Source organism: Brachycentrus maculatus, unplaced genomic scaffold (assembly GCF_059751285.1).
Source record: "Brachycentrus maculatus isolate JH-2025_06_01 unplaced genomic scaffold, ASM5975128v1 h1tg000041l, whole genome shotgun sequence".
NCBI classification, from domain to species: domain Eukaryota; kingdom Metazoa; phylum Arthropoda; class Insecta; order Trichoptera; family Brachycentridae; genus Brachycentrus; species Brachycentrus maculatus.
In genome coordinates, this window is record NW_028280795.1 from 897,756 (window position 1) to 912,138 (window position 14,383).

At 27.1% G+C, this 14,383-nt stretch overlaps 1 protein-coding gene across 1 annotated transcript in view; it reads left to right on the forward strand.

The window, feature by feature from the left end:
• The first annotated feature begins 11,611 nt into the window (after nucleotides 1-11,611).
• LOC148312427 (lachesin-like) overlaps nucleotides 11,612-14,383 on the forward strand; it is a 95,431-nt gene continuing 92,659 nt past the window's right edge. Inside the window, exon 1 of the mRNA XM_088277332.1 lies at nucleotides 11,612-11,949. Within this exon, the coding sequence (XP_088133458.1) occupies nucleotides 11,841-11,949 (109 nt within the window). The 5' untranslated portion in view covers nucleotides 11,612-11,840. The remainder of the gene's footprint in view (nucleotides 11,950-14,383) is intronic.

Here is a 14,383-nt window from a genome sequence, read left to right on the forward strand (position 1 = left end):
TGTTCCTAGTTAATTCTGGGTAATGTTATTATTTTTCCAAAAACTGAATGTAGAGTAAGTAAATAAACATGATTTTATGTTGTTTTTATTTATTTATTTGTGGTACCAGTTTGCGCTGTATATTGTGAATTTACATTTTAACAATGTATTATATTTCTTACCAAGTACAAATGTAAAAAAAAAATACCGGATTTAACAATCGTGTACATGTGGAATAAATGATAGAGAAAGATATATACTATAAGAAAAAGATTAGATTTTTTTTGTATATATGATAATTGAATTTTGAATCGATAATTGGTATTTTGAATACCTACCGATACTTTAAAAAGATTACTGATATAAAGAATGCAAATATCACCTTTTATTAATCGTAATACTTTTCAAATAGTTTCAATTGAGTATGACTGTGGACATTCACCAGCATCCAAATTCACGCGATTTTGACTCATATTTTCTACTTTGAATCGACATGAAATTTCGCATATATATTTTCGATTGACAATTAAAGGCTTTATTTGAACCAAAAGGGGTCTTGTATTATTTAACTCAGGACCTTGATTTTAGGAAAAACATTCACTTTTAACAAAATTACATGTATAAAAAAAAACAAATGAATCTAAAATAATATGCGTCAAAATTCATTTTAGCCGCTGCATAGTTGGAAACGCTGCACATTACAAATGCAATTCACGTGGAACTGAATTTTGACACGTGTGGTTGGATATCAGAAATTCACAAGCCAACCTGAAAACATTTCAATACGTGTTTTAATTGAAAAGTCATTGATCAGAAAGCTCGGACCTTACGTTACAAGTTTTTTACTATTTCAACAAACAAACATACAAACATCAAAATAATAATTACTAACCAATACGCAAATCGATATATATATATATATATATATATATATATATATATATATATATATATATATATATATATATATATATATATATATATATATATATATATATATATATATATATATATATATATATATATATATATATATATATATATTAATATATATATATATTTATAAATATATATATATATATATATATATATATATATATATATATATATATATATATATATATATATATATATATATATATATATATATATATATATATATATATATATATATAAATATACATATATATATATATTAATATATATATATTTATATATATATATATATATATATATATATATATATATATATATATATATATATATATATATATATATATATATATATATATATATATATATATATATATATATATATATATATATATATATATATATATATATATATATATATGTATAAACGAGTACTTGCAATATTTCACGTCTGGGCTTACAATAAGTTATTCCTTCAAAAGTCAAATAAAAAATATGTTTATACAATAAAATAATAACTATAAAGTTGTTATTTTATTGTATAAAATGCAGTTCAACCAAGAAATTTCAGTTGAAAACTTGTATTTTCGGTTTGTTAAAAGATTTTATTATTCAAGCCGGCTTACATCATGGTCTATAAAGTAATTTCCATAATTCTATAATTCCATATCAGTAGACTTTTTCATGTATGTTGAATATCAATAAATATGGTTATGTGTGTAAATAACTGAAATCCAGCATTTGTAAACAAAATTTTTGACACACTCTTTTTTTCTACACAAATTTTGAACAAATTTAAGTGACATGTGAATATAATATCACTGGAAATATAAAAAAACTTATGTACTGTGGATTTATGTATTTAAGTTATGATAGTTTGGCCGTTAATCTCAGATTGTGCTTCAAACCTTCTTACTAAGGAACCTAAAGACTGTCTTATAATGTATTCAAGTCCCAAAACTTCCATTGGCCATCTGAAATCTATGATTGAAGATCAATATTTGGATTTTGTGCAGCATCCTTAGACATAATAGGGTGCCAATGATTCTGCTCGGGAAATAATCTTATTTATATTTTTTCATTTAAACTAATTTGAAATGAAATTACATAACAAAACATATTACAATCATATTAACTTTAACATATTAGTCACGACTGCTTAATAGCTAGACGAATTAAATTAAACGGTCCTATTAAAGTGTGCGTAGTGAATTAAACAATATAAATAGTGAATTAAATATCAACATATTATATTATTTATCAAAATTTAATTTAATTAAAATAAACGCTCATTATTTAAGAAGTGTATTTTAATTACCATACAACATTTTAAGTGTGCCCGAATACTTGTTCAGACATCTGAATTATTTTCATTTATGAGTTATTTTTACATTTTTGACATCTTAACATAGATGAAGAAGAATATGGAAGTCTATGACCCGTCAAAAGACGTGCTGGTAAATGATCACTTTACACACGTGTAACATTCACCAATGCTACCAACGATTCACAAAATACCGAAAATATTTTTCTTGACGAAAATCGAAGCAATGGTTCCCCTATAGTAGTTTCTAGAAAACTTAATAGTGCAGTGGCATCTACCGTTCGCTGCAATAATAATTTAAGTTAATTGAACGAAAACAAAGTTGGCTAGTGGATGGCTGCTATGGAATTCTTTGTAGAATCTGTAGTAAGAAATAAAAATTAAAAAAAAGTTTAGCGCAGTGGATTTATTAGCTCAAAAAGGGTATATATTGACGTCGGCAATAATGTGATTAATTTTTCATTTTTAATAACGAAGTGAGCAAAAAAAGTACTTATCTACTGACTATCAGAATCTGATAGATCGATCAGAGTCTAAGTTATATATTAGAAATATAAAATATAAAAAAATAACACAAAGTAATGCAATCAACACGCGATGATATGTTTAATATAACAGATGATGGAAATAAAGAAATTTATTTTTTTCATTTTTTTAATTAAAAAAAGATGCGAAAATAACGATGCGACAGAGAAAAACAGTTTTGGTTTTGTTATTAACAATCTTTTTAATGAACACAAGTGTCATCAAAATGTTATGATATTCTAAGAATTTTATTTATTTATTTTTCAAAACATATTACATATCGCTCGTTCCTTTCAAGAACGCCATAAATCAAAAATCGACAATTTTCGGTTGTGCATGTTTTCAGAATGCCCAGAAAATGTACTATATCCCAGCAAAAGAGGCATATTTTTGACTTAATATTTACCCGTTACAGGGCAGTAAATGTTGTTTTTGCATTTTGAAGAAAATGTACTGTTTAATTATTTTTATAAATAAATTAAATATTTTTCAAATGTAGAAAAAACCTTCGGGTTTTACCTAAAAAGATCTGTTGCACAGTAAAAAGTTCAATAAGTGGCTTGATATTTATTTTTAATACATTGTGTTATATTTTTAAACTTTAAAATCGTTCTCCTGAAAAATCAAGTATTTTGATTTATGACGTTCTTGAAAGGAGTGAGCGAAATGTCTTCAAAATGTTATGATATTCTAAGAATTTTATTTATTTATTTTTCAAAACATATTACATATATAAGTCATACATATAATATTCCCGATGAGTGATTTCTATTTCTCATTTCGGAACATGGGATTAAGGTTAACAAGACTTATAATACGGTGTTTGATTAAAAAAAGTGGAAATAGTAATATCTTTTCTGCAATCATGCCTTTTGAAGTTATAATGAGTACTTTTTAATATATATATAAAATAATATAAAACCCTTATCCGCACCTCAATGGTGCATAGGGCACTGCGTCATATAAACGCAGTGTTATCTTGATCGTTTACACATGAAGGAAAGGTGATCAGCCCTCCGCTTCAGGTACCAGTCCAGGGTAATATTGAACAATTATGACAGTGAAAAAATCAGTAATATTTATTTTACCCCCCTTGGGAATCGAACCCGGAACCTCCAGAACGGTAGCCGAGCGTGCTGACCATTACACTACGGAGGCGGACAATAAATAAAAACTTTTTAATAAATTATTTTAATACGTTTTGATCAGACAAAACATAAACGAGAATGAAATAATAATAAATTTCAATAAACTCATTTATTTGAAAGCTTAACACACGTCTCAGTTTAAAACAAAAATATGAAAATAAAGCATGTTGTCAGTTTACTAACGTAACATTATTTTTTCGAAGAATGATTATTTCAAAAAGAGCAATGATAATATAAGGAACACATGTTTGAAGAATCAGGTCACCATCTTGTTTTGATTTGATAAACAACCCCAAAAGACAAATTGCGGGAAACGGGGTAAATAAATACACGATGAATTTATTTACGTTTCAGTCGCGTAACCAACCTTAACAAAACACATTATTTACATATGCTCTTCCTTTGATCTTCTTCAGTTCGTTATTTCTCAGGTGACTTTGAATGGCTCAGTTATCAAAATAAACGTAACTGTACATCTACGTTCAAAATGTTATCAAATCGGCAATGTTTTACATTTAAGAAAGCCATTTAATTCAAATGGATTATTTTATCGTACACATTGAATTTGACACCGTAATTAACGATAATTTTTCCAGCTTCAATCGCTTCATAAACCAATTTATGAAGCGAATGTAGTTGGAAAAAGGAGCAGAGGGAGACAGTGAAAAACTTGGCATGATCAGGTTTGTCAAATACTTGAAAGCAGTCAGATCAGGAGTCGAAATAAACAGTGAGTATGTATGAAGGTACGCATGAATGTGGAAGAGGTGAATAATGTTTGCAAAGACAGAGGTGTGGAGTTATATTCTCTCTGGCCGGCCTGATGGTTAGTTACGTAGTTACTTTTTTTGTTTTGTTTTAAATCTTCCTTGTGACTTAAGAAGTGTAAACTTATTAAAATAGAGGCTAGATCTCAGCCCGCATATATAACATATAAAATAAAATAATAAAAAAACAAGAAAATAATGAAATAAAAATGTTCAAATAAATACAATTTTATAATAACAGTGCTAGTTCAAAGGATAGTTGATAGAAGATTGCAGCTTCTTCCGCATCACGTAGTAAATAAGGTTTTGTTTTCCTTGATACAACCTCCCCGTCAGGCTATCTCGGCAGGACGCCTTCTTCCCCCGTTTCAGTGTATTTCAGACCGCCGTCGGCGTCGGTAGCGGCATCGTCGCGACGCATTTCAAATAATTTCTACGTGAAATTTTGACACATAGCGCGTTACTTTGAGGATTCCTCAGTTATGATTTCCAAACTCGATAGCTCTTTTAAATTACAAACTTATTATTATTAAATCAAGGTGTTAATTTAATACAATTATCTTTTAGTTATTTTTTTAAAGTTTATGTTACATTCTGGTAAGTTTTCATATAAAAACAATTTTTCATGTTAGCAAACACATATGGACTATTTAGATTGATATTGTATATCGTTTAAAATTTTAAATCAACGAAATTGATCTTTTTCTAGTATAATTTAATTTTCTTATAAGAACCTAAGCTATTTTATATAAATTGTTAAAAATTCTTCTTCTAATGTTTGATTGGTATTTTTATTTTAAATAATAAAAACAATACAAGAGCAATTCCTAACAATTGAAAAACACAATGTTATTTTCTATGTTCCTAAAATAATTAATTAACGCATTTTTAATTTCTTTCATTGGTTGATTATGAATTACGATTGCTTATATACGTGTGTATATCAATACTAAAAATACTGTATGGATAAAGCAAGTAAATGTTGATATCCATAAAGAGTACGTAAAATGACGTTTGTTAAATTAAAATTATGTACTATTTTGATTTCTTACATTGAATTCTTATTGGTTATTTAAAATTATTCTTCAAATCTATTGCGACAGGTGATTTGTTGCATTCAACATCATTATCATGTCATGTACAGTCGAACTAGGATATTATAAAAGGAGACTTGGCTTCTACCTTTGTACCGTAGAACGGGGCTACTTGAACTTTGATGTATTACTAGTACAAAAAAGAGATTTAAATCTGTATTTGGTCTACAATAATGAACATATCTTGACAATAAGTGTCACCTCTCAGGAAAACAATGAATCATGTCGATACGTTCATTATTGTAGACCAAATACAGAACTATTTTTTTGTACTGGACTCAAGTAATACATCAAAGTTCAAGTAGCCTTGTTCTACGGTAACTGTTTTGGTACTTTTGAGTTTCTTACTTCTAGGGTTAACTCTACGAGTATATAAAAAGATTTGAATGTATCGAAATACGTGTTAAAATACATTTATGATCTAGTAGTATTTACCAAGTAAAATTCAAATAAATTGTGGATTAAAATTATCACTATGTGAGTATTGGATCAACTAATGCGACTCTTTTTATGTAAATGTGATACATGTTTTGAAGCTTACATTTTTTAAAAGTATTGTGTAAAAGGCAACCTAAATATAAGAAAACATTTGTTGAATAGTTAATTTAGTTCCTGCGTTCATTGTTTGGCGATGAGTGTGAATATCAAAACACATGTCGCGTAAAGATAAAAAGCGTGGTTAAAAATAAATAAAAGTTTAACCAATAAAAATAAAAATAAATTATTACTAAAATTCATGTAACTTTATTTGAAAAACATAGAAGAGCATTCTGATGAGAATTTATCTCTCTTTTATTGATATAAGTTACTATCGAGTAAGTGTTTCTGGAATGTTTTTATTTCTGGTCACGCTTCAATACAATTACAGAATAAAGGACGATTCCAGATTGACAGCAAACCAACCCCAATTTTCCGATGGATAAATAAATTTGAAAATAAATATTTTATAAGTCATTATCTGTAATGGAAACGTTGTGTAACTGGAACCCCCAGTTTATAAATATATGGCAGTTTGTATAAACAAACGTATAAAGTTTTATTTTCTATAAATAAATAATGTTCATGAAACTCCTAATTTTAAAACCAGATTTTGTCAAAAAATTTCTTTTATTTTTTAATCTTAAATTTCAAAAACATTGTGAAATTTATCAACTTTAGAATCCAAATAATTAACTATGTAACTAATTAACCCTCACGCCGCTTTCCGGATGGGTAGGCAGAGAGCATAGAACGAAACACATATCTGTCTTTGCAAACAATCTTCGCTTCTTTCATATTCATGCATATACTCATACATACAAACCGACTGACCACTTTTAAGTTTTTAAAATATTTGAGAACATTTTATGTAAAATTTTATTATTTTACTTATTTCGTTTTGAAGTTTTAATAAGATAAATAAACAACAATGAATACAATTATCAATTTTTCAAAAAAAAAATTGATTAATTGAAATTAATATTTTATCATTTGCTTTAACGACATGAATATTTTCGACTTTTGCTTTTTACTAAAAATAATTGGTTCAAACGCCTGTATAAGGTTCAAACATTGACTAGTATCACAAGTCTGATTTTAGTCAGTTGGAAGATATTGTTTCTCATCAATAAGTCCACAAATGTTTGTTTATTATGCACAATAAGTTAAATGAATAATTAAAATTAAAATTAAAAACTTAGGAAAAAATCTAAAATTTTTAATGATATTTCAGGCTCTTTCCTGAAAAGAAACGTGAAATAATTCGGATAAATCTCACATATGTTTAAAAGGAATATGCCTTATCCTTTCGCTCAACCGATGGCGTAACAATCGGCTATAATTCACGAATGTATCAAAAAGTTTACCGATATGCGAAAGGATCTAAGATCAATGCATATATCCAAATTTCAAGAATAATGGATAGAATGGTGAACGTTTTACGCGTGATCGCTTAACGCAGCCAAATGCCAAGTCTTAAGCTTTGGGATGTTCAGACTTCCACATATCGCTCATTCCTTTCAAGAATGTCATAAATCAAAAATCGAACATTTTCAGTTGTGCATGTTTTCGGAATGCCCAGAAAATGTACTATATCCCAGCAAAAGCGGCATATTTTTAACTTAATATTTACCCGCTACAGGGCAGAAACTGTTGTTTTTGCATTTTGAAGAAAGGGTGTTGTTTAATTATTTTTTAAAATAAACTTAATATTTTTCAAATGGAGAAAAAACATTCGGGTATACCTTAAAAGATCTGTTGCACAGTACGACGTTCAATAAGTGGCTTGATATTTATTTTTAAAACATTGTATTATATTTTTAAACTTCAAAAACGTTCTCCTGAAAAATCAAGTTTTTTGATTTATGACGTTCTTGAAAGGAGTGAGCGATATATGTTTCATATCAAGTAGAGATACTTTTAGTAAAGTAATAAAACAATGTTTCCCGTATATTTTTTATAAACAAATTCCTGACGTAATAAAATTTTAAAAATCAGAATGCAATAAAGTTTATTATTATTCGTGTTGCGAAGATCGTTTATGCTAGAGGTGAGAAGGAATGAGTTGTAGCAATCAGTTTGTGCGCATAGAAAAACTGGAGAAAAAGGATTGGAAAAAATATATAAAGAAGATGGAAAACGTTTTAATAGACTTCGTTCTGGGAAATTGGGTCAAGTTGTATACCTATTTGCTACGGGTTGATATTAAAAGATTTTTTTTTCTCTAATTTATAAAGTGTAGAAATGTAATAAAGTATTTTTGCTAATTCTGAGAGAAATCCTTTTGTATCCAAACGACAATTAAAAAAATATAAACGAGATAAATTACTATAAAATACATTTACAATATTTTGAGTGTGTCCAAATACTTGTTCACAAAATCTGGATTATCTCCAATTACAGCCCCGTAAATGCCCAGACTTCCATATTTAATAAATAATATAAAATATATATTTGCAATTAACATATTTTCTCACCCTTATATGCAATGGTAAAGATGCAGTATTATATTGATCGTTACTAACGAAGGCAAGGCTTGCACTCCAAGGATCAGTATAGGGTAATTTTAAATAAATATTGGAGTGTAAAATCATTAATATTTATTTTCGTCCCCCCACCCTGGGTATCTAACCCGGGACCTCCAGCGCAGGTAGCTAAATACGCTTGCCATTACACCATGGAGGTGGAAGAATTCACATTTAAATATTTTTAAAAGCATTTATGTGATATAATTTTAATTACACTCGTACATTGAAATTCTATTTTATATTAAAATATTAAATTCTTAGAGTATATGTAAACCATGAGCCCTATGAAACGATCTTTACAAATAATTAACTATGTAACTAATTAATCACTACACCGCATTCCGGATGGGTAGGCAGAGAGCATAAAACGCCACACCAATCTATTTGTGCAAACAATCTTCGCTTCTTTCATATTCATGCATATCCTCATGGATACAAACCAATTATTTCGACTCCTGATCTGGCCACTTTCAAGTATTTGAAATATTTAAGCATGCTGAGTTTTCCTCGTTCTTCCTCTGCACCTGTTACCAACCACATTCTATTCATAAATTTGTTTGTTTTTTTGTATTTATTTTATGTGCATTTGATTTATTTTTATTTCATTTTATTTTTAAATTTAATTATAATCATTAGCGTTCTTTAAGTGACTTCTCACGAAAACGGAGCTATGTAAATTATCCAATAAAAAAAAAGTGAATCAGAAATGCATAACAGAATAAAACCGTAAAATTAGATTAAAAAAGGAGTTCTGCATTAAAAATTGTACAAAAAAAATATACCAGAAAATGATAGTCGGTTAGGGTTATTTTTTTTTTTAAAATAAGTAATAAAAATTAAAGAATATATATTCCTTCCCCAAATTTTGAATGCCATTTCAAATTCCTTCTCCTCTCGAGTATCGTAAGAAACCTTCCGAGTGGAGGAAACGATTTTGCATTTCTTTTATTACAGCTCTCCATGAGTTGTTTTATTCTTCCTGGATTGTTAAAAATACTCCCTGGTTCCCGCTTTAATCCATTCCTGTAACTACACGAGAAATCCCGAGGGCAAGGTTTCTAATGATCCCAATAACTCAAACAATAAAAGTTTTTTTCCCCATTCTTATGTCGACTTTATATTATTCACGAGGGTCGAAGAAATTGGATTGAAACAAACACAATATTTTAATTGCTGGGAAATATTTTATTTTCTAAACATTTTAACATCTCTACACATATTGCTCACTCCTTTCAACAACGTCATTGTATGAAAAATCGTAAATTTTCAGTTGTGCATATATTCGGAATGCTCAGAAAATGTACCATGTTTCAGCAAAAGCGGCATATTTTTAACTTTATATTTACCCGCTACAGGACAGAAAGTGTTGTTCTTGCATTTTGAAGAAAAGGTATTGTTTTATTATTTTTTTATAACCTAAATATTTTTCAATTGGAGAAAAAACCTTCAGGTTTTACCTAAAAGATCTGTTGCACAGTAAAAAGTTCAATAAGTTGCTTGATATTTATTATAAATACGTTTTATTATATTTTTTAACTTTAAAAACGATCTCCTGAAAAATCGAGATTTTGAAAAATGTGACGTTGTTGAAAGGAGTGAGCGATATGAAAAAATGAAAGTTTGGGTATTTACAAGACTTACGAATAATTAAAGACTGGTTAAATTTATCAATTTTATTCCCGTGCAATTTTCACTATTCTATGAATGACTGACACACCAAATTACTTACATTCAAGAGAATATGAAATCTCTCTTAGGCTTATGAAATACCGCTTGTTATGTTTAACCTACTTGTGAAAGAGTTTTTCTGTTTTTGTTTAATGTTAAAGTTTCATAATTTTAACCTAATCGGTGCCTTATATATTAAATCTGGATTTTTCGCATTGTAATATAAATTTGTAAATAAACAAAGAAATAATAAAATGGTGAAATTACATAAAAATTAGACAACATTTTGAGTGTGTCCAAATACTTGTTAACAAAATCTGGATTATCTCCAATTACAGGAGTTATTTTCTAAATATTTTTTTGACATCTCATCAAAGATGACTCCTGTAATTGAGAAAATAGCTCCTGTAATTGGAGATAATCCAGATTTGTGAACAAGTATTTGGACACACTCAAAATGTTGTAAATAAATTATCTGGTCAAATTATAAGCTTAATAATAAAAATGAAAATGGTATTTTCTGGCGTTTCTCATGTGTGTGATTATAATCCAGGATTCGGATCTCACATACTATTATAAGAGTTTCTGCTTAATAAAAAGCTTCTTTACATCTCACCAATAGATGCCTCTAGTGAAGATCTAGTGATTCAAGAACAAGGTTTCTAAATTGGTTCATATATATAGAACTTCCAAGAATTTGAGTAGTGTGGTTGTCAATAATGGGTAGAATTGGTGAATGTTACACGTGTGTAAAGTGATCACTTAAACCAGCCTATGACGGTCGTCAGCCCCGTAAATGCCCAGACTTCCATATTCTTCTTCATCTTTGATGAGATGTCAAAAAAATAATTTAAAAATTAGAGTTTTAAAAATGATTTCTATCTGAAATAACAAGTTATTGTTTTTTGTATCATTTTAATATAATTGAAATACAAAAAATAGTGAATTTTTTTTTTTTATACTTTAAAATACTCAAACATTGCACCTATTTATATTATCGTATAGAGTAGTGAGCTCATTAGAGTGTTAGTAGAAATCCACAATTAACGTAGAAATTACATTGTATAATTTTTATGATTTTTCAAAACATGACATTTTTTAAAACAAGTGTTTTTTTGTAAAACCAAAGATCCATAAATTTGAAAAAAAATTTAAGTGATATAACATTATTTCAGTAAAAAAAGCAGTTTAAAAAAAATAATGACTAACGCGTATAAAATGTGTCCCGATCTCGTATTAAAAACACTTGAACGTGTCCTAAACTAACATTCTGCCGTTGACCCCCAACAAAGTTTGACCTTTATACAAATGAATGTCACGATAAAGCTGACCGCAAAATTCAAAGCGGAGACTGAATTCTGAAACTAAGTGAACTGAAATACGAAAAAGGGTTAATAATGGCAATACCAGTTAGATTATCAAGTCATCGCCAACCTTTGCTTTGTCTCCCCACACTAATGGGGGTTGCTTTGCTGCTACACCATATATCCGTACTAGGACTTCACGGTAAGTTTTTCATCATTATATTAAAATTTATTACACTACCCTTTACTATTAAATGCTATGATGTACCTAGAAAATTAACTTATGTTGTTTTTTCAGTGAATTTTTAATATGTGAATTTTATATATGTATCCATATTTCGTCTAGCATGTTTTCAGAAAATAGTTACTTTAATATATCAATTCTTCTTTTGTGAAAAGAAATTTGGTTCATCAAGTCAGCAGTTACTTTGTGGTATGTATCCATTTTTGAAAATATGCGGTTTTTGAATATGATGCGGAATGCATCAAAAAACGTGTCATAGTAAATTTGCACCAAAAACGGTATGCCTGTAAAAGGTAAATTTTCTGAATCTTAAGCATTACTGGTCATTTTGAAATATTTTTCCACTTAAATCCTTCTTTTTACTAACCAAACCTGTGGCGAATTTAATTCTGTAAAATCAGATATTAATATATATATATATATATATATATATATATATATATATATATATATATATATATATATATAAATATATTTATATATATATTTAAACATATATATATCTATATATATATATATATATATATATATATATATATATATATATATATATATATATATATATATATATATATATATATATATATAAATATATTTATATATATATTTATACATATATATATCTATATATATATATATATATATATATATATATATATATATATATATATATATATATATATATATATATATATATATATATATATATATATATATAATATATATTTATATATATATATATATATATATATATATATATATATATATATATATATATATATATATATATAGATATATATATGTATAAATATATATATAAATATATTTATATATATATATATATATATATATATATATATATATATATATATATATATATATATATATATATATATATATATATATATAGATATATATATGTATAAATATATATATAAATATATTTATATATATATATATATATATATATATATATATATATATATATATATATATATATATATATATATATATATATATATATATATATATATATATATGTATATATATACATATAAATACATAAAAGTATATTCTTTTCTTCCTTTTGAAATAAAACACTTTACTAGTAGTTTTTCTGAAATATGCTTGTCTAGTATTTTTACCTCGGAAGAAAGATTTATGACGTTAGAATTAAGACAAATTGCCTTATGATTTTCATTTCTTATATGTCACCTCACCTAGCCTCTCAATGGACCGAATGATTGGCAACACATTTTGGGGCATTTTTTCATCTGATCTCCCCTATATTACATATAATACTTTCTTAATCTTGGGAACTGGGTGGTGAAACAAATTGGGAACCCTATTTTAGAATACGGTATTTTTAGATTTAGCTATGTTACTTATTCATGCATGAAATTTATTTACCTTGTCCCTTGATCCGGCTCACAACGTATGCTATTTTAAACTCAGAATATACTTTATAATTTATGTTGAATTAAATAAAAATCAAACAAGACTTTGGTTAATCTAAGTACGTATTAAGCTGCCTCCCCGCTGGGGTCTTCAGAGAGAATAGAAAGCAACACCACTCTGTCTTGGAAAACATTCTTCTCTTGTATCATATAAATGAATCATCTCCCCATAGAACTGACGTCTTTCAAGTATTTGAAATACATAATCTTGCCGAGTTTTCCTCTATTTTCTTATGTATACTACACAGATAATTTTTTTTTTCATTTAAAATGACACAATTTTTTCCAGCATAATGATTTTTGATTAAACACTTGAATAATCCAATGAATTGAGTTTTATTTTTATTTACGACTAGTTTCGAAAACTACAATTGTTTTCATCTTCTGGTACAAATTAAAACTACTACAAGTTTTAATTTGTACCAGAAGATGAAAACAACTGTCGTTTTTGAAACTAGTCGTAAATAAAAATAAAACTCAATTCAGTGGATTATTCAAGTGTTAAATTTAATCAAAATAATCATGTCATTCCACAAAGTTAATATCGAATCAATAAATAATCATGCACTTGTTTACAAAATGTAAATATTGAAATGAGAGATGTGCATGTGGTTAAACGGTTACTGTTTCATAAATTTATCGGTATGGATTTTTTTCCGCTTACTTTTTGATGTGCAAATACGCGAGCAAATTATAGATCAATCAGATCAAAATGATCCTTAACTCATATCCTAGGTAAACTTATAAGTCTTTTCAAAGAACCATAATCGTACATCTCAGTAACTTCATTGCTAACTTAGAATCATTGAATTATTTTAATTCATTCCTTTACCGAGATAGCAAGTGTTTTTGCCTAAAATTTTTACTCATGAATTACATGATATTCAAGTCACTTAAACATAAAGAGTTAATCCTCACATAAGTAGGTGTAGGCT